Genomic DNA, 21,916 nt, shown 5'->3' with positions numbered 1-21,916 from the left:
GAAATCTGGACTGCGGTCAAGGCACTCCCCCGTGGAAAAGCCCCGGGCCCCGATGGATTCACGGCCGAATTCCTTGTGGCGTGCTGGGATACAGTCAGAGCCGACGTCTGCAAGGTGTTCGACAAGTTCTACACCATGAACGGGCGCAGCCTCCAGCGCCTCAATGAAGCCCTTATCACGCTGATCCCGAAGAAGCCGGACGCCTCCTCTCTCTCGGACTACCGCCCCATCAGCCTAATCCACCTGATCGCGAAGCTCATCGCCAAAGTCCTCTCGCTTCGCCTTGCTCCTCGCCTGGGCCAGCTCGTCTCCTCCAACCAAAGTGCATTCATCGCAGGGCGGTGCGTGCATGACAATTTTATGCTGGTCCAGCAGACCGCCCGCCAGCTTCATAACCTCCGCGTGCCTCGTGTCCTCCTCGAGCTCGACATTGCACGTACATTTGATACGGTATCTTGGGCTTTCCTCCTTGATGTGCTCCGCCACCTAGGCTTCGGTCGGCGGTGGATCGAGTGGATTGCCATCTTGCTCTCCACGTCCAGCACGCGCGTCCTCATCAATGGATCCCCCGGCCCTCCCATCGCCCACGCTTGCGGGCTGCGGCAAGGCGATCCCGTGTCCCCGTTGCTGTTTACAATTGCCATTGATGCTCTCAACTCCCTCCTTCTCCATGCCCACCGCAGCGGCCTCCTTTAGCGACTCACCACTCAGCACGCCTCTTCGAGCATCTCTCTCTATGCCAACGACGTGATCATATTTTGCCACCCCTCGACCCGTGATCTCCGGGTCATTCGAGAGCTGCTTCGTGTCTTTGGCGAGGCTTCCGGGCTCTGCACGAACTTTGCCAAGTGTTCGGCAACCCCGATCCGCTGCGATGACCCCACGCGAGCTTCCATCGCGTGCGAGCTAGCTTGCACTGTCATGGACTTCCCTATCACCTACTTGGGCATTCCCCTCTCGCTCCGGAAGCCGTCCGCCTCGTCGCTCCGGCCGATTGTTGAGAAGCTGGCCAAGAAACTTTCCTCCTGGCGTGCGATGCTCCTGTCCCGCGGCGAGCGTCTCGCCCTCGTCCGCCACGTGCTGTGCGCGATCCCCTCCCACATCATGGTTGTCATCGCTCTCTGCCCGACGATTCTCAAGCAAGTGAACTGAACGATCCGCGAATTTTCCTCTGGCATGGCAATAAGGAGACCCGCATTGGCCACAGGCCAGTCAGCTGGCAGCGCGTCTGCCGCCCCCTCCATCTGGGCGGCCTCGGCATTCCGGACCTCCATCGGCAAGGGATCTCCCTCCGCGTGCGCTGGCTGTGGCTGCAGCGCACCGACCCGGCCAGACCGTGGGCACACCTGCACTTGCCCTCTAATGCTGACTCCTCCTCCATCTTCCGCGCATCCACTACTTGGGTTCTCGGGGATGGAAGGTCTTGCCGTTTCTGGACTGATGCATGGATTGATGGCATGGCCATTGCGGACATCGCCCCTGCCCTCCTCCCCTTGGTCCCCCGTCGGTGACACAAGCGCACCGTGGCAGATGGGCTCCAGGACCGCTGCTGGATCGCGGACCTGCGTGGCGCGCTCACGCCCACTGCGCTGGTGGAGTACGTCCAACTCTGGACTAGATTCCTTCACCTTCACCTTTCTGCCTCCCAGACCGCCTTGTCTGGCGCTGGACTGCGGATGGGAAGTACTCCGCCAGATCATGCTATCGAGCCCTCTTTGTCGGCTCCACATCCGCCCCATTTTGGCGCCTCGCCTGGAAGTGTTGGGCCCCCTACGAGTTAAGATGTTCACCTGGCTGGCTGACCTTGACCGCTGCTGGACTGCCGATAGACTGGCTCGCCACGGTCTCCCCCACAACCACAGATGTGCTCTTTGCGACCAGGACACTGAGACCATGCAACATATTATCATCGCCTGCCCCTTCTCCAGGCAGATTTGGCATGATGTCCTATCTTGGGTGCGCGCCACCGTCCCTCCTCCGTCCGGTCCCGAAGAGTTCCTCCCTTGGTGCTCCTCGATGATCATGAGCTCCCCCACAGGGCACCGCAAGGGGCTTGCCACCCTCGCAACCCTGACGGCTTGGTCTATCTAGAAGCAGCGCAACCACCTCCCGGCTTCTTGAGCTTATCCAGAACGACGCACGTTCCTGGGCTAGGGCTGGAGCTCACGGTTTAAATGCGCTGCTGGCATAGGTCCTTAGCCATGTATCCGGGCTGAGCAGCCTGTCATCACTGCTCCCTGCTCCCTGTCTTGCCTGCGCACTAGACACTGATCACCCCCCCCCCCCTTGTATTCTCTCTTTTTCTTCCTATCAATGAAAAGATACGCTCTCAAGCGTATTCACCAAAAAAAGTTTTTTGAAAGACCACATCATTCTGAAGTGCTGGTGAAGCAAAGGCGGGGAGAAACAGAGAGAGGGATGCAGAGCCACAGAGAGAGAGAGAGAGGGGAAGAAACTAGGGGCATAGTACTAGAGCACTCAAAGGGAGAATCACGAAATTCTCTCTCTAGGGATGAGGAACCACGAAGGAACCTGATGAGGCACAAACTAGCGAGATGCTAATTCGCGCGTGTAGATGGCCTGATCTTTCACGGCGATGTTTGATGAGCAGTCCGTCTCCCTGTTCCTCCTTGCAACCTCCAAGAATAATTTTCACCCGTGTACAAAAATACACGAACAAAAATAATGATCCCCTCGGATCAACACGTAGGCGTCGATATTGATGATCAACCCTCCGTCGCTAGGAAATTTCCACGATGGGAAAATCTCAGATGATATACAAGATATAGCCGCCCAAAACCTGGACGTTTTACTGTGTTATTCCTGTCTCACAAATAAACTCCCAAAAACTCAAATCTCTCCCTGGCCGAAGCCATGCCTTTTAACATCAAACAGACCTCGCCTAAACCAAGTCTCACGTGATTCCCAAGTAAACTAGGGATAAGGAAATATTTAGAATGGAAAGAATCCTAACAAGCCAAACAACGTGAACCTACCTATAATATTATAATAACTTAATTAACTGTGCACGCATGTGAATCAGCATGTCACGTACATACGCGCCGTCGAGAAAGCCAACTTGGAGGCGTACGGAAATTGGGCTCGACCAAAGGTAGTGTTGGCTCCTTATTAATCTCCGATATTTTTCTGTAATGCGGCCGAATAGAATGATACAATTTCCTTTGAATTTTGTTCTGGAAACTACCTTGATCTCTTGACTTGTTGGGCCATGTTAATCCTCCCCAGCGTCCCATTTTTTATAGTCCAAATCTGGTTGTATTATGTGTGCAGGACCGTGCAGAACATCTCTTGAATCTAATGCATGCACCGCGTCATTGGTCTTTGGTCTGTTAATTATAGAATTAACTCTCGGTCCACACAACTGACGCAAGTTACCATCCTTTCCTTGATGAAATATGGATGCATGCACTTCATTATTTGCTGTAACTTTTTCATGGCTTAATTCTGTAACTAGCTCAGCTTGAATAGTATCATCAGTCACTGGTACCATGGCCGTATCAGAACCTACTTCTCTCGCCCTTCTCTCTCTCTGAAACACAGACTTTCTCGAAAAGGGAGGGTGGGGACAAAAGGAGGACAATGCGAGTATGTATGCATGAAGCCTACACAAGAACAGATTAAAAATAGGTTCAGGGGAGTATGTATGTATGTATGTATAATTGCAAGATGCACACAACCATCCATTGTTGCGAAGTACTGGCTTAAGCTTAATAATGGGCCAGGAGTTGTTAGCAAACTGAGATTTCAATGAGCTGCATTTGTCTATGGCGAATGAGAAGAGCAGATCAGCAGAATACAAACAGTCGAGGCAGAATGATATGTTAGAGCCGTCAACTGGTGCACAATGCGTGGCATCCATGACCACCAGAATCACTAACTTGAGAGTCCTCCCAAGCAACAGTATCCAGTTTATGCTTAGCAGGGTTGAAAGGGCGATCGCATGAAGCTTGAAGCCAATCCCAACATGGAATACTGCTGCCCTGCAAAACGAGGTTCATTAGCTTGCACAACATTGCAGAGTTGTGTGCCACTAGATTGCGGACGCCCAAACCGCCACTCTCATTGGGTAAGATCATATAATCGCATGCCACAAGGCAATGACTCCCATTAGAATTTTTCCAGAGGACCGACCGACACAGCTTGTCAATTTTTTCGACACTCTCTTCAGACAGCATCATGCAGGATATGAAATATTCAGCGATCGCTGGTAAAACGGCATCAACCATCTGTAGCCGGCCACCACATGAGAGAAGGTTCGTCATCCATCCTGGTAATACCCTGTCAATATTTTGGATGATGGGTCGGAGCAAATGTTGTGGAATTTTGTTAGTGGAGATCGGAACTCCGAGGTAGGTGCATGGCAGAGAGCTTATAGGGCAACCCAAAATGTCCACGATCTCATCCGCCGTCATGTTTTCAATATTTGATTGAAACGAGCATGCTTTGTGACAATTAATTTCCAGTTCCGAGAAGTCCGGGAAGCCTGTTATTAAGATGTGCTTGATCATATGTGCTTGGTCAGTGGTGCCATGATGAAGTAGCAGCGTGCCATCTGCACATTTCAGCACCGGGAACGGGCCGTGTCTTTCCAACTGGTGGATTAGCTAGCCATTGTTGAACTCTCTGGCACACATACACTGCAAGACATCGGCAGCCAAAATGAAAAGACATGGGGAAAGAGAATCAACCTGCCGAACTCCCAACTCAAAAGAAATGGCTACTCCCCGCCGGACCGCCGCGTCCCCCCACCGCCGGGCGTGCGCCGCTATGATCTGCTGATACACGTAGACCGAGTTGAAGACTGGACCCCGCTCTCGCCTCGCTCTTCGCACTCGGGCCAGAGCGGGATCCCCTCCTCCGATGACGACGACAACCGCCCCTACCCCCGCGTCGTCGAGCCCGGCTCCTCGACGGGTGGTGTCGAAGATGGCCAGGCGCAAGCTCGCCGCCCAGAGGCTTGGCTGGCCACCGCTGCTTGCCGGTTGGCTCCTCGGCCGATCCGGCGCAACCACGACGACGATGACTCCGGCGAGCAGCGGCGCTCGTGGCGTGACATGCTCCTGGGCACCTCTTGCCATGCCAGGGGAAAATCCACTGACGTCATCGAGGCGGCACCAAGGCGGCGCAGCAGGACTCCGGCGGGCAGGAGGCACGGCGATCAGGAGCGGGGACACGCCAAAAGCAAGGCGGCGACTGTGGCGATGCCGCTTCGGGCCACCCTGCCGCTTCCCCTCCTCCAGAAGCCGGTGGCCACGCGCGGAGAAGCCCTGGAGACGGACCCCGTGGCCGCCTTCTTTTCCTTCCCTGGTGGTCGCGCTCTCCCCCCCCCCCCCCCCCCCCCCCCCCCCCCCCCCCGCCGCGCACGGATGTCATGCAGCTTGAGATCGGGAACGCCATGATCGACGCCCTCAACTCCCCGCTGGCCTTTGAAGATGGTGGACACTCACCCCCGCATGCTCGCACGCGCTCTGGTGTGATGGAGGAGTTCCACGAAGACGACGACATCCTTCCGTGCATCGCCGACCTTTCGGTCCCGCTATCCAGCCCCTGTGTCTGCTCGCCGGCAGCGGCCGCGGTGGGATTCCACGTTGAAGCGATCACCCACAGGGTCGACAGCCTGCAGCTTGGAGGAGCGCCTGCCCACGGCCCTCCGGGGCCAACGGACGGCGACAACTGTGGTGTGCTGGAGCTCTTCGCTCCGGTGCCCCAGGCAGTGCTGCCCAGCCCTCCGGTGCGGCCACGGCCCTCTGCTCCACCCAAGGTGCGGGCCACCTCGGTCCCAACATGCCGCAGTGCTAGGCAGGCAGCAGCGGCCTCCCCCGTCCCGGTGGCGCAGAGGGCGGCGATGCGCCTCGTCCAGGAGCTTGGCGGGCTTGGGCCTAAAGACAAGATGACACCAAAGGCTGCTGCTGATCTCCTCAGGCGTTTCCAGGAGCCCCTCTCTATAAAAGACATCGCTGCCATTGCCAAGCTCACAGGCCTGGACTGCGAAGCTCTGAAGATTGCTGCGGGCATGGCTGGAGGGAGCGACGAGGATGCATCAGTGCTGTGATCATGCTAGTTCTTCATCGTAGTCTTCGTCGACGGCTGGTCTTAAACCAGTTTGAGTTAGGTTTTATTCCAATGTGTCGTGCCCAGTGTAAGGTAGTAGTTAGGCGACGCCGGAGTTTGGGGTCTATTGGTGGCTGGTGTCGTTCCCAGCAGGATTGTAAGGCTTGTGTGCTCGTTTTTACCTTCAGTAGCTATGTTAGTCGACGAAGAGAAATCCCCTGTCCCCATGATTGATACGAACTTCAGAATCATGTCCTGGAACGTGCGGGGCCTAAACTCCCCTGCAAAGCGTTCGGCCGTCAGTGAAGTGGCTCACGCTAACAAAATCACGATCCTAAATCTACAGGAAACAAAGATCGAATCCTGGTCTTCACAACTAGCAGTAGAAGTAGGGGGGCCTTCACTTCAGGGCTGTGTGGTGCTGCCCGCGACAGGCACTAGAGGCGGTGCCGCAAATTTTTGGGATAAGCAGGTGGTTGACATAGTCTCGCACATGATCGCTATTTTCTCCATCACGGTTAGGGTCCAGTTCGTCGGCAGCTACGATTTCTTTTGGATGACAACCGTCTACGGGCCGACAGAGGACGATCAGAAAGAAAACTTCCTTTCTGAACTTGCCAGCGCGGCCCCTCCCCCGTCTGAACCTTGGATGCTTAATGGCGACTTCAACATGATTTACCAGGCCAGCGACAAAAGCAATGGACTGATCAATAGAAGGATGATGGGCCGTTTTCGCCGGGCAATCGACTATGCAGGGGTCAGAGAAGTCAAGTGCAAGAACAGGCGATTCACTTGGAGTAATGAGCGAGACGAGCCTACTTTATGCAGCATTGACAAGGTATTTTGCAACTTGGCATGGGAAGACATGTTCCCCGACGTGTTGCTTACAACGGCTTCCACGTCCTTCTCCGATCACTGCCCCCTGCTGTTAGCCAACGGTGCGCCGCCAGTTAGGAAAGCAAGGTTCAGGTTTGAAAGCTTTTGGCCGCAATTCCCACACTTCCATGAGACAGTGCAGCACGCCTGGGATTGGCCAGTCAACCACGACTGCCCGTTCATACGCATCGGCAGGAAACTACAGAGGACAGGGGCTGACCTGAAAATCTGGAGCAGATCGCTCTTTGGAGGCGCCAAGATGCAGTTCCACATCGCAAACACGGTGATATTACAGTTGGACCTGGCGCAAGAGACCAGACATCTGACGGAGCCGGAGCGTGTGCTACGCAAACAACTTAAACTCAAGGTGATTGGACTGGCCGCAATCGAGAGAGCCAGAAAGCGACAAGCATCCAGGATCATGTGGCTCAGGGCTGGCGACGCAAACTCAAAGTTTTTCCACGCAAAAATCAGAGCAAGAAGGAGGAAGAACTACATTCATTCGATCAGGGTGGGCAACACTGTCATTACTGAACAACAGGAGAAGGCATCGGCCTCGCGTGATCACTTTATAGAGATTTTGGGAAGGAGCCGGCAGCGCAACTGCACCCTAAACTGGGACGAACTGCACTTGTCGGTAGTCGACATGACGGGCCTCGATCTACCTTTCACCAAACATGAGGTATGGGCGGCAATTCAGGCCTCACCGGCGGAAAAAGCGCCTGGACCGGACGGCTTCACCGAGCGTTTCTTCAGGGCTTGTTGGAACACCATCAAGCATGACATTATGGCAGTTTTCTAGAAATTCTATGATCTAGCAGGAGCAAACTTCGACGATCTAAACAGAGCGCTCATTGTTGGGGATACACATAATAGGTAGGCCCACGAATGGTCGAAATATCATAAAGCATGGGGTCCACACAACATGTGGGTCCAGATAAATTTTATACAGGCATACTATCCACTCGGACAAGCAGCATACTATCCACTCGACCAAGCAGCATACCATCCACTCGACCGTACGACTCACTCGGATATACGAAGACCAGCAGACAGCAAAGCAGTCGGCATCATTCTCATAGTGAGGGCTTGGTAGTGGGCTGGTATTATGGCATTCATGCCCCACTTTGTAACATAGGAGGTGAGGGGTGGCGCACTCTATATAAGCCACCCCCACCACTAGACGAGGGGGCTCTCTTTTTCCATCTCTCTCTCTCTTTTTCACCATTAGTCTCAGGACTACGGGGATCCGTTCCTCTCTCATTGTAATCTCCGGATACATACTAAGATAAACAAAGCCTCTCCGGAGCACGAGACGTAGGGTTGTTATCTCCACCGTGAGAGGCCCGAACTCGCTAAAACCACCGTGTCACCCATATGCATCTCGATAGATCATGCTCCTTTATCCTACCCCTCTCTTATTGTCGGAATCGTTACCACGACAGTTGGCGCCCACCGTGGGGCATGGCGTCTATCGAGCCATGGTGCAAATGGTTTTTTCCATTTATTTTCGGCAACAGCTGAACGATTGGCTTGCTGGAATTCTGGGCATCGCGCCATTAGTACAAACACAAGGATCAGGGAAGTATCTATTTGATCTAGTCTTTTTTTGAATTAATTATCTAACAATGGGTTGATCTTTTTTCCTGTAGACATCACCAAAGCGTGATCAATCATTAAACAAAAAAGGAGGAGAGATAATTCATCCTTATTCAGCGCCGCAAGGCTCCTCCGCCCGTTCGCTTGCCCGACGACGGTTTCCATGCTGTGGAGGCGCCCGCCTCGCCGGCAGCGCAAGGCTCCTCTGCCCGGTCGACTGCCCGCCGGCGGCCTCCATGTCACGGGGCTTCCCCAGCCGATCACCAGCTTGACGGCGGCGTCCGCGCCGTGCAGGCATAGGCTCGACCGGCGACGCGAGACTCCTCCCTTTCCGCTCCGCAGAGGCACGAACCTGGCCGGCAGCGCGGAGCTTCTCCGCCCGATCAACTTCCCGCCGACGGCCTCCACGCCACCGGGCATCCCCAGCCGATCACCTGCTCAACGACGGTGTCCGCACTGTGGAGGCATACGACCGACCGGGGACGGGAGATTCCTCCCTTGCCGCTCGGCAAAGAGACACGAACCTGCCCGGCAGCGCGAAGCTCCTCCGACCGGGCGCCTGCCGGCCTGCCCACTGGCGGCCTCCACGACACGGGGATCCTACGCCCGGGCTGCCTGTGGGAAAAGGAAACACCCATAGCATGCAATGCTTCAATTTCGGACGCCATTTGCATGCAGATTCTGGACTTAGGGCAATGCCTTCAATGCGTTGGACATGGGGACAACTCCTTCAATGCACGAACGGTAACGCCTTTGGCTTAATTAGCGCTAATTAATGCCTCTTACATGCAGATTCTGCGTACTCCTACGTGGTCAGGACGTGGGCTGTTTCTTCCATCAATTAACTGCATGCAGGGATATTTGAAAATGGAAGGAATCTTCAACGCCGGATTAATTGGCTGCCTCATTAATCAGCCATTCAAACAAGGTGCGTTGATTAATTCTTTTCCGCAGCCACCTGCACCAGCCTCCAGCGCACACGCAGCTTACGTTGACTTCAAGCTGGCCCACCCGGTCCGCTACTCCGAGTGGGTACTTTGATACGCTCGGACAAGTGCACGTCTACACTCGACATATGTAACACTCGGGCACGCATCGTTTTTTTGGAGACGTTCAGGCGACTAACGTGCAGGCACTTGATCATTCGTGTATTCTCACTCGGTCGGACACCTCCTCGACGACATGCCCAACTCGACCGTCTCACGCGGTGCCATTTGGTTGGACGCGTCCTCGACACTCGGTTACCCACGCGTCATCACTTCGCAGGACGCGTCTATTTTGCCCGGACGCGTCTACTCACTCGGACGCTCCGCGTGTCGCTACTCCACGGGAGTAGCGTCTACATCACACGGACGCCCCGCGCATCGCCGCTGCACGGCATGCGTCTACTTCAGTCGGACGCCCGCGCATCCTCATTTCGCGGGACGCGTCTATTTGAACCACCGTCCCGCGCGTCGCCATAGGTTGGTCATCTCATAACCACTCAGCCGCCCCACGCGTCGCCACTAGGTTGGTCACCTCATAACCACACGGCCGCCCCGCGCATCGCCACCCGGTTGGTCACCTCATCACCACTCGGCCGCCCCGCGCGTCGCCATCGGTTGGTCACCTCATCATCACTCGGCCGCCCCGCGCGTCGCCGTCGGTTGGTCACCTCATCACCACTCGGCCGCCCCGCGCGTCGCCGTCGGTTGGTCACCTCATCACCACTCGGCCGCCCCGCGCGTCGCCATCGGTTGGTCACCTCATAACCACTCGGCCGCCCCGCGTGTCGCCACTAGGTTGGTCACCTCATAACCACTCGGCCGCCCCGCGCGTTGCCATAGGTTGGTCACCTCATAACCACTCGGCCGCCCCGCGCGTCGCCATCGGTTGGTCACCTCATCACCACTCGGCCGCCCAGCGCGTCGCCGTCGGTTGGTCACCTCATCACCACTCGGCCGCCCCGCGCGTCGCCGTCGGTTGGTCACCTCATCACCACTCGGCCGCCCCGCGCGTCGCCGTTGGTTGGTCACCTCATCACCACTCGGCCGCCCCCCGCGTCGCCATCGGTTGGTCACCTCATCACCACTCGGCCGCCCCCCGCGTCGCCATCGGTTGGTCACCTCATCACCACACAGATTTTAACAGTTTTTTCTGAAATAATTGTTGTTGCTTATACTTGTAAGCAAAATCCCCCAGTAGGTGACTTAGCTGCGAATCCGTTTCGCCTAAGTTTGAAAAATCCTACCGAGTGGAGAGCAGTCCTTCCACTCGGGGGCTTAGCTGCAGTCCAATACTCGCCTAAGTTCTCTCACTTGAGGGCTTAGCTGCAGTCAGACACTCGCCTAAGTTTAAAAAAATCCTATCGATTGGAGAGCAGTCCTCCCACTTGGGGGCTTAACTGCAATCGAGTACTCGCCTAAGTTCTCTCTCTTGAGGGCTTAGCTGCAGTCAGGCACTCGCCTAAGTTTGAAAAAATCCTACCGAGTGGAGAGCAGTCCTCCCACTCGGGGGCTTAGCTGCAGTCCAGTACTCGCCTAAGTTCTCTCTCTTGAGGGCTTAGCTGCAGTCAGACACTCGCCTAAGTTTAAAAAAATCCTATCGATTGGAGAGCAGTCCTCCCACTTGGGGGCTTAACTGCAATCGAGTACTCGCCTAAGTTCTCTCTCTTGAGGGCTTAGCTGCAGTCAGGCACTCGCCTAAGTTTGAAAAAATCCTACCGAGTGGAGAGCAGTCCTCCCACTCGGGGGCTTAGCTGCAGTTCAGTACTCGCCTAAGTTCTCTCTCTTGAGGGCTTAGCTGCAGTCAGGCACTCGCCTAAGTTTGAAAAAATCCTACCGAGTGGAGAGCAGTCCTCCCACTTGGGGGCTTAGCTGCAGTCCAGTACTCGCCTAAATTCTCTCTCTTGAGGGCTTAGCTGCAGTCAGGCACTCGCCTAAGTTTGAAAAAATCCTACCGAGTGGAGAGCAGTCCTCCCACTCGGGGGCTTAGCTGCAGTTCAGTACTCGCCTAAGTTCTCTCTCTTGAGGGCTTAGCTGCAGTCAGGCACTCGCCTAAGTTTGAAAAAATCCTACCGAGTGGAGAGCAGTCCTCCCACTTGGGGGCTTAGCTGCAGTCCAGTACTCGCCTAAATTCTCTCTCTTGAGGGCTTAGCTGCAGTCAGGCACTCGCCTAAGTTTGAAAAAATCCTATCGAGTGGAGAGCAGTCCTCCCACTCGGGGGCTTAGCTGCAGTCCAGTACTCGCCTAAGTTCTCTCTCTTGAGGACTTAGCTGCAGTGAGGCACTCGTCTAAGTTTGAAAAAATCCTACCGAGAGGAAAGTAGCCCTCCCACTCGGGGACTTAGCTGCAGTCCAGCACTCGCCTAAGTTTGAAACACATCCTGCTTTGCAGCAACAAGGGGCAGGTCGACTACCGCCTCCTCTTTGGAGAGCTTCGCCACAAATACAACACGCACTTCATCCTGTTCTGCAGTAACAAGGGGCAGGTCGACTGTCGCCTCCTCATTGAGGAGCTTCGTCACAAATACAACGTACGATCCATCGCTGACCCGCAAAGACGACGATGTGCAGGTCGACTGCTACCGTCTCCTTCTGAAATAATTGTTGTTGCTTATACTTGTAAGCAAAATCCCCCAGTGGGTGACTTAGCTGCGAATCTGTTTCGCCTAAGTTCAAGAAATTCTACCGAGTGATGAGTCAGCCTCTCACTCGGGGGCTTAGCTGCGAATCTGTTTCGCCTAAGTTCGAAAAATCCTACCGAGTGATGAGCCAGCCTCTCACTCGGGGGCTTAGCTGCGAATCTGTTTCGCCTAAGTTCGAAAAATCCTACCGAGCGATGAGCCAGCCTCTCACTCGGGGGCTTAGCTGCAGTCCAGTACTCTCCTAAGTTTGAAAAAATCCTACCGAGTGAAGAGCAAACCTCCCACTCGGGGGCTTAGCTGCAGTCCAGTACTCGCCTAAGTTTGAAAAAAATCCTACCGAGTGGAGAGCAAACCTCCCACTCGGGGGCTTAGCTGCAGTCCGGTACTCGCCTAAGTTTGAAAAAAAATCCTACCGAGTGAAGAGCAAACCTCCCACTCGGAGGCTTAGCTGTAGTCCAAGGACTCGCCTAAGTAACCAAAATCTGACTGAGACAAGAGCAAACCTCTAACTCAAGGAGCTGCATCACAAGTATAATGTGTGCTCCATCCCTATCCGCAAAGACACCGAGATGAAGGTCGACTGTCACCATCGCCTCGTCACCACTCGGCCACTCACGCGCCTTCAGACAGCTAAGCCATTTTACATTCTGTTATTTCCGTCCTCCCGAGTGTCCCATAATTCACACATCACGTTCACTCGGAGGCCACGCCACCGAGTGTACCTCTACGCTCGGCTGCTTATTTTCTCATACTTGCTTAGTACTGGTTATGTGACTCCCGAGTCCAACTTCCATTTTTTTCGCATACATCATTCATGAACACCATGTGTCGTTCTTCATTTCGAGTTTGCATCGGTCCTCCGGGGCTGCAACTTAGTCGAAACACTACACTTTCGTTTTATTTGAGCCATTATTCCAATGAGTTCAATCGGGTCCGTCGCTTCGACAAGTTCAAACGGATCCTTGGCTCTTTCAAACTCTTGCTAGTTAACCAGCAAGCCCCTTGCACTCCCAACGGGTGTCTATGGGTGTTATTCACACAAATCATTTCAGCACACATCAAATTTCCTCGAGAAATTATTTCGTTGGCTTGTGTCGTTTTTTACACAAGTTACACGATCACTCGACGGCCCTATGCGCCAACTTCATCGCTGCTCGGACTTGGTCACCATACCGGTCCCAGCGCACCACAACACCGACCTTGTCGCTCTGTTGACTTCAAATACATCCGGTCAACCCCTCTGCGGAATCCTCTTCATCGTATCAATAATATAGACCTCGTCAGGCATGAGACAGATATGTCCCTTTTATAATCAAACTTCACACTTCACTCCTTTGCGAGTTTGCCTCTTTCAAGCATCACTCGGAAGCTTCTCCTCATTTTTACCCGAGTCCGACTCGATGAATTGCAAATCATCCATTCAAAACTATATTTCTCGTATTCCGACATATCCATTGTCGAAGCCTGTAGTACGCTCGGGGGCTACGCCGCACTCGGGGACTGCATCTCATTTGGAATGACACTCTCCTGAGTGGTCGAGTACTTCATCACCAGTCAGATCCTTCACTTCAACAAGCGCATTCAATCCGCCACTTTGACAAGTTTTATAATCACCCAGGACGCTCTGCGCGCCATCTTCATTCCTACTCAAACTCAGTTGTCACGCCGGTCTTGTTGCGTCGCAACCACACTACATCAACCTCATCACTGCATTAGCTTCGAAAGTATCTGGTTAACTCCTTCGAAGACAATTTCAGCCACTTGGCTGGACACGCAATCTTTCACTCGGCTGCCCCGCGCGTCGTCACCTGGCCACGCCACGCGTCGTCACTCGGCCACCCCGTGCATCACCACTTGGTTGGATACGCATTCCTTCACTCGGCCACCTCGAGCATCCTCACTCGGCCATCCCGCACGTCACCACTCGGTTGTGCACGTCTTCACCACTTGGCCGCTCCGCACGTCGCCTCTCAGTTGTGCATGCCTTCACCACACGACCGCCCCGCGCGTCACCACTTGGATGGACACGTAGTCCTTCACTCGGCCACCTCGAGCATCCTCTCTCAGCCGTCCCGCACGTCGCCAGTCGGTTGTGCACGTCTTCACCACTTGGCCGCTCCGCGCGTCGCCTCTTGGTTGTGCATGCCTTCACCACACGGCCGCCCCGCGCGTCACCACTTGGCTGGACACGTAGTCATTCACTCGTCCACCTCGAGCATCTTCACCACTCGGCCGCTCCGTGCGTCGTCACTCGGTTGGTCACCTCATCACCACTCGGCCGCCCCGCGCGTCGCCATCGGTTGGTCACCTCATCACAACTCGCCCGCCCCGCGCGTCTCCATCGGTTGGTCACCTCATCACCACTCGGCCGCCCCGCGCGTCGTCACTCGGTTGTGCACATCATCGCCCCTCGGCCACCTCGTGCGTCACCATCAGTTGGACATGTCTTTACCTCTACACCCCCAGCATGGGAACGACTAAGTTACTCATATGATCAAACCTCATATCACACTCTGTAGCAAGCTTACCTCTTTCGAGCATCACTCGGGGGCTACGCTCAGCCATTGGCCATGCTGCCCTCAGGGGTTACGCCCATTCGATCAACCCATTGATCACATCAGGAGTATCTTTCTGACCATACATGCTCGTTCCGCCGAAAATTTATAAGGGTAGGTACCGTTCACTCGGACGATCGTCCAAGTCATTTATTGAAGTCATCTTCAGGACTGCAAAAGGGTGAAACGATGGTCCTCTATGGATACACTTGGCCCTTATCCTAGGCTCCAAGGCGTCAGTTTCACAAACTTGGACTCAGAGATGGCATGCGCTGGTGTTCCCCCGGGATGATGAGTGGCATCTTTCCAAAGAGTCAGCCCACACACTAGCCTCGCCACTCAGGTTTCATGGCATGTCGATGTCAGACCACTAGTCTATCTCCTCCGGGAGACATACGAATGCCACCAAGTTTTTCCTTGCAGTCAACATACCCAGATCAGTTGGGAAGCACGTCCACTCGGACAAATACCCCTTTCACGCAAAATCTAACGGTCAATATAAGAAGTACTACTGGAACGACCACTCCCTGGAGTGTCCAGCTTTTTTCTACAATCGGCAGTTTCAAAGCCGAGTTCATTCACCGTGCCGAGAGCACGAAGATTCACCTGCTTGACCAAGTTCCAGGCTGAATTTATTCCGTGCCGAGTGCACGAAGATCAGTCTGACTGACCCAGCTCCAGGCTGAGCTTATTTACCATGGCAAGCGTCTGAAGATGCATCCGATTCACTCAATTTCATCCTAAAAGATATTTACCATGTCGACTGCATGGAGGTTTACCAGGAGACTTAAACCCTCTGCCCGACTCATCTAGTCCGACACAGGCTTGGGGACTACACCCAGTGGGTGCACTCAGCGTGCCCCCACTGGAAGAGAACTCAGAAAGAAACATTTTTGCTCGGTCAAGACCAGCTTCAGATCACTCAAGTATTACTCGACTTCCGAGTCGAGGAGAAACAAGCTAGACCAATACCATATTCTCAAGTACTACTCGACCTCTGAGTCGGAGAGGAACAAGTTCAATCGGTACCGGCCAAGAAGATTTTTACTTTTCTCAGACCGGCGGTCTCGGGGACTACACCCAGTGGATGCACTCAGCGTGCCCCCACTGGAGTAATCTCCACTCGGTACGACCTGACCAGTCCGAGTGATGAACAACAAACAAACAAGTTCTAAAGGCTCCCATCGGCTACCTAAAAAAATTGCTATAAGGTGAGTTTAACGCTCCTCTGTGGACCTATCTTGAGCCTTCTTCTAGGACTCAAAGCGTGAAACTCATAAGTTTGGATCAAGAACCGACTCGTATTGACGTTCCTCCGGGATAAGAATGGCATCTCTCCGAGAGAACAGTCCATGCGTCAATCTTGTTGCCCAGATTTAATGACACATCCATACTCTAATCACAAGTTAACCTCTTCTGAGAGATGATCGAATGTCACCAAGTTGCTCCTCATGGGCACTTACCCAAGATCAGTCGGGAAGCACAGTACCAGAATCCATTGAGATTTTGTTCAAACCTTGGTTGTCTGAAAGCACGATGACAAGTACCGAGTATTTCCGTAATCACTCGGACCAAATTGTGTCTTTCACGAACTCGTTCTGCAAAATCGCAATCGATTCAGGGGCTAATGTTGGGGATACACATAATAGGTAGGCTCACGAATGGTCGAAATATCATAAAGCATGGGGTCCACACAACATGTGGGTCTAGATAAATTTTATACAGGCATACTATCCACTCGGACAAGCAGCATACTATCCACTCGACCAAGCAGCATACCATCCACTCGACCGTACGACTCACTCGGATATACGAAGACCAGCAGACAGCAAAGCAGTCGGCATCATTCTCATAGTGAGGGCTTGGTAGTGGGCTGGTATTATGGCATTCATGCCCCACTTTGTAACATAGGAGGTGAGGGGTGGCGCACTCTATATAAGCCACCCCCACCACTAGACGAGGGGGCTCTCTTTTTCCATCTCTCTCTCTCTTTTTCACCATTAGTCTCAGGACTACGGGGATCCGTTCCTCTCTCATTGTAATCTCCGGATACATACTAAGATAAAACAAAGCCTCTCCGGAGCACGAGACGTAGGGTTGTTATCTCCACCGTGGGAGGCCCGAACTCGCTAAAACCACCGTGTCACCCATATGCATCTCGATAGATCATGCTCCTTTATCCTACCCCTCTCTTATTGTCGGAATCGTTACCACGACACTCATAGCACTGCTGCCTAAAAAGGATGGAGCAACGGAGATGAGCCACTTCAGGACTATCAGCCTCATACACTCCGTGTCAAAGCTGATAGCTAAGGTTCTATCTATGCGGCTGGCCCCAAAACTCAAGGACCTCATCTCACCGGCGCAATCTGCTTTCCAAAAGGGCAAGTGCATCCATGATAGCTATCAGTATGTGCAGGGCTGTGTTAGAGCGCTTCACAGGGACAGGAAATCGGCCCTTCTTTTCAAACTGGACATTGCCAAGGCCTTCAATTCAGTGTCGTGGGAATACCTACTGGAACTGCTTCAGAGAATGGGTTTTAGCCCACGATGGAGGGACTGGATCGCCATGCTGTTATCCTCCGCCTCCTCCTCCATCCTGATGAACGGTGAACCGGGTGAGAAGTTCTGGCACCGACAAGGCCTGCGTCAGGGAGATCCTTTCTCCCCGCTCCTTTTCATCATCACCATTGATCCACTCCACCACCTGCTAGCAGCGGCTTCCGAAGGAGGGACGCTGACCCAGTTGCCGGGTCGGGGTGCGAGCATGAGGGTCTGCCTTTACGCAGACGACGCGGTCATATTCGCCAATCCATCCAAGACGGAGGTGGATATGCTTCTTGATCTGCTGATGAAATTCGGAGAAGCAACAGGGCTGTAACTCAACCAAAGTAAATCTTCAGTGGCAGCCATTAGGTGCGAAGACATCGATTTGTCGGATGTGCTACAGGGTTTCGGCGGCACTCTGATTGGCTTCCCCCTGACTTACCTCGGCTTGCCGATCTCGACGGCCAGGCTGAGGCTAAGCCACTTCCAGTTCTTGATTGACAGAATTAAAGCGCGGCTGGCGGGTTGGAAAGGAAAACTGCTCAACTTGGCAGGTAGGAGGGTTCTGGTACGTAGCGTCCTCTCCGCCCTGCCAACCTTTGCCATGACTGTTCTAAAAGTGCCAAAGAAGATCATTCGAGAGATGGACAAGGCCCGAAGGCGATTCCTCTGGTGCCAGGATGACCAGCTCGCCGGGGGTAAGTGCAAGGTGGCCTGGTCGAAGGTTTGCTCCCCGGTGCGTATAGGAGGGTTGGGCATCCTAGACCTAAACAAGTTCAGCATTGCCCTTCGCCTCAGATGGCAGTGGCTAACATGGGATCAACCAACAAGACCGTGGGTGTAGCTAAAGCCCTCGGTGTCGGAGAAGGACCGAGAGATTTTCAGTTTGGCAACAAAAGTTCAGATCGGGAACGGCCGCAAAGCAGACTTCTGGAAAGACAACTGGATTGGCGACTACCCGCTGGCAATTTCATACCCAACAGTCTACAATCACGCCCGCAGAAAAAGTAGAAGCGTTGAAGCATCCCTCCGGAATGATCAGTGGATCAAAGATTTGCAACATGGTGACACCATGGCCATTGCACGCGATTTTCTGTCCATGTGGCGTATGTTACAGGCCGAAAACACGGTGCTGTGCCCACAAGAGGATGACCGCATACGATGGAGGCACACCAGCAATGGCTGCTACTCTGCAAATTCAGCATACAACATGCAGTTTCAGGCCCCGGGTCAGCCCATGTTCAACAACCTAATCTGGAAGGTCTGGGCTCCAAACAAGCACAAGATGTTCATGTGGCTACTTCTCCAGGACAGGCTTTGGTGCAACGATCGACTTCAAAGGAGGGGTTGGCCGAACAATTACTTCTGCCAATTGTGCCTTCGCAATCTGGAAACGTCCACACATTTGTTTTGGGATTGCAGTTTCGCGCGGGAAATTTGGCTGCTCACGGCAAGGCGTTCTGGATGCTCCTCTCTATCATCATTGACCAAGGGCCTCACCTCATCAGCTCAAATATGCCAGCAGGCCATCAACCAGACTTCACCACATAACAGAAGAGCAATCAGATCAATGATCATTATGGTTCTGTGGGAGATCTGGAACGAGAGGAATGAATGCACCTTCAGGGGGGCGACTCCAAGTCATCAGCGGATATGTGCAAAGATCAGTAGTAACTTAGAACAATGGAGATTGGCAGGAGCAAAGAAATTAGAGGCCCCGTTCGGGGAAATGTTGGGAGAAGATTGATTTCAGTGTTTCCTGCATAAGATGACGGTCGCTTGACCGTCTCTTCTTATTTTCTATTCTTGATCGATCCGATCAACCTTTGTACTCTCCTTCCTGCTAAATCAATGAAGCCAGCAATGCTGGGTCTTTCAAAAAAGAAATGGCTTCCCCCAACCAAGTGGTGCCACTGATAAGAACCTGAGCCTGGCCAGATCGGAGCATGGTTTGGGTCCATTTAATCCAGCCATCAGGAAAACTTCGGTGACGAAAGATTTCAAGCAGGCAGTCCCAAAGAAATGTATCAAAGGCTTTTTGAAAATCCAACTTCAAAACAATCAACGGCAATTTCCTCTTGACAGCTGACTGTACAAGCTCCGAGGCAACGATAACTCTTTCGCAATCGAACGCCCCTTAATAAAGTTGGACAAGATAACATCAATAAGCTCTGCGATCAACTTTTGCAGTCTGTCTGTTAACATCTTTGAGATGATTTTTGTTGTAGATCAAAGAGCTCCACACCATTCTGCACCAAGACTCTGATTTTGTTTAATTAGTGACGCACACAACTGATCATATAGAAAGTTAAGACACTCATCCCAAAAATATCCGATAAAATCAGAATCTTTGAACTGTTGTCTCATGAAAAATGTTTCTGCCTGCCCACCCAAACTCAAAATAACACAATGCCATCCAATCCAGAACAATGTTTTATAGATGCTAGAAATACAATCATCAACTTTGTATTGCCTGTGTCGTGAATTTTTAACCAGAAGATCGCAGAGTTGACAGAAAAACGGGGCATACTCAAACATCCTTAAAGTAGCGACCAGTGTAGGCGACACACCAGGGAGGATGCTTCTGAGAGTCAATAGCACCTCCACCAGACGTAGGTGTTCGCTGCAGATCTGCAGGTCACACTACACAGATCCTGCACCTTTCTCCTGTGTTGATTACTGTTGAGACAACGTTCTCTGGTAGGATCTAACAATCTTCTTGTTGGCCACAAATTAAGTTTCCTGCTACCTCCTTTTCCCATCTATTCTTTCGTTCTCGACATGTTAAACCTTGCACAACTAGCAACATAGACCACTTTTCTTCTTATTATTTTTTTTGACGAGTTTTTCTTCTTCTTATGAACTATGTAGAAGTAGAAGTGCCGATTATTTATGAACGAGGGGTGAGGGAGAGGTGCATAAGTGCAACACAAGTGCCTTCACCAACTGAATATTGGTGAAAATCAGTGCTAGTTAACTATCCGGTAGATGATGGTTGACGGATGAATTTAAAGCAGCACAATCTCTTCTTTTATTTACGGATGAAAGCAGCAGAATTGTATTAACTAGACTCTCCTTATTTTTAAGCATTTGAAGTTTCAGTCTTTTTTACGTGTCCAATTGTGTTTCAGTATTTCTTTTTGTTAAGTTTCAGTCAGTTACTTTTGTTAAGTTTCGGTCACTTTCCTGAACTTTCAGTCAGCATTTTATTGTTACTACCTTTGTACAAAAATATGTTTTGGTATACGTGTTGCAAGAGGGTTGGCCTACTTGCATGACAGTTGTCGAGACCGCGTCATACACTGTGATATCAAGCCAGAAAACATACTTCTTGATGCTTCACTCCTTCCAAAAATTGCAGACTTTGGGATGGCAAAGCTTTTAGGAAGGGATTATAGCAGAGTATTGACAACAATGAGAGGAACTACAGGATACCTTGCGCCTGAATGGCTTACCGGTGTTCCTATTACACCAAAAGTCAATGTTTTTAGCTACGGGATGGTGTTGTTGGAAATAATATCTGGAAGGAGGAACTCATGTCCGACAGGTCCTAGCGGTGGCAACACTGATGTTTACTTTCCTGTTCATGCCGCACATAAGCTTCTTGAAGGAGACGTCGGGAGTTTGGTAGATCACAAGCTACATGGTATTGCCAATCTAAACAAGCTTGAAATTGCTTGCAAGGTTACATGTTGGTGCCTTCAAGACAATGAGCTTGATCGGCCAACAATGGGACAGGTGGTCCAAATTCTCGAAGGGCTAGTTGAGATCACATTGCCTCCGATACCAAGACTGCTCCAAGCTATGGCTGAACCGCTGAAAGCTCACATTCAACATCCTCCTTTTTTGTTTCAGGAAAACGAGCTGCATTGTGTGTCTAGACATCATAATATATGTCTGTCTTAAGACTGAAGTAGTATTTACTATACAATTGTAATGTTTGTGATTGAAGAAACAGCTGTGTTCTATATAAATTTGTAACTATATATCTTGATGTACCCTCACTGCATCATTATAATCTGGAGCCACATCGAAATAGGCGTCATAGATATTTCAGTTTTTCTCTACTTAACATGGAATTTCTAGCTTTTAAGATCCAACTTGGAAGCTTATCTTAGCGTTGTTTTTTTCTTTTTCAGAAATGATAAATCCCAAAAGTTCGGGATGTGACCATGGCAAATCGAACATTTGTTATGGCAATTTTAGTTGACGAGGGTCATGGTCAACAAATATAAATTGCCACAAAGATGTTCGATTTGTCATGATCAATATCGACGTCCTTCTTCTTTCGAAAGAGCTTAGCCTTGTGTAACACCTAGCAGGGTGCTGCATAATCTACATCCTTACAGGATACTGGAAATGGCCGGCGTAATGATAGCCATGGCGGCATGGCGCGGTCATGAAGGTTAAGCCGTGCAGGCAATGCAACTGCCAAAACAGCGCGGTCATCTTCGACCACGGTATCCCATAAACTCACCAGCATAGGAAGCCGAGCAGGCAGGACGGCGGGAGCCGCAGTTTCAACCGGAGTTGGTGGAGAAGACGGCCATCTCGATCTCCGGTGCCGAAAGCTAGAAATTAAGCGAGGCAAATATCAGATAGAATTCAGTGTCGCACTGTGACGCGAATGGGATCGGACGGGG

General features: G+C 52.2%; 1 protein-coding gene across 2 annotated transcripts in view; it reads right to left on the bottom strand.

The window, feature by feature from the left end:
• LOC125521439 overlaps positions 1-21,916 on the bottom strand; it is a 33,756-nt gene that overhangs the window by 11,636 nt on the left and 204 nt on the right. Inside the window, exons 2-3 of one of the 2 annotated variants that reach the window (XM_048686492.1) lie at positions 21,751-21,844; positions 3,091-4,001 (exon numbers count right to left, since the gene is read on the bottom strand). In XM_048686492.1, coding sequence (XP_048542449.1) covers positions 3,233-4,001; positions 21,751-21,844 — 863 coding nt within the window. In that variant the 3' untranslated portion in view covers positions 3,091-3,232. Of the gene's footprint in view, positions 1-3,090; positions 4,002-21,750; positions 21,845-21,916 lie in introns of those variants that run through there. The other variant, XR_007289274.1, reaches the window with a different exon arrangement.

The sequence above is a fragment of the Triticum urartu genome, chromosome 7 (assembly GCF_003073215.2).
Source record: "Triticum urartu cultivar G1812 chromosome 7, Tu2.1, whole genome shotgun sequence".
Lineage (NCBI taxonomy): Eukaryota > Viridiplantae > Streptophyta > Magnoliopsida > Poales > Poaceae > Triticum > Triticum urartu.
Note: the sequence above shows the minus strand (reverse complement) of the source record. Positions and strands in the feature narration are given on the sequence as shown.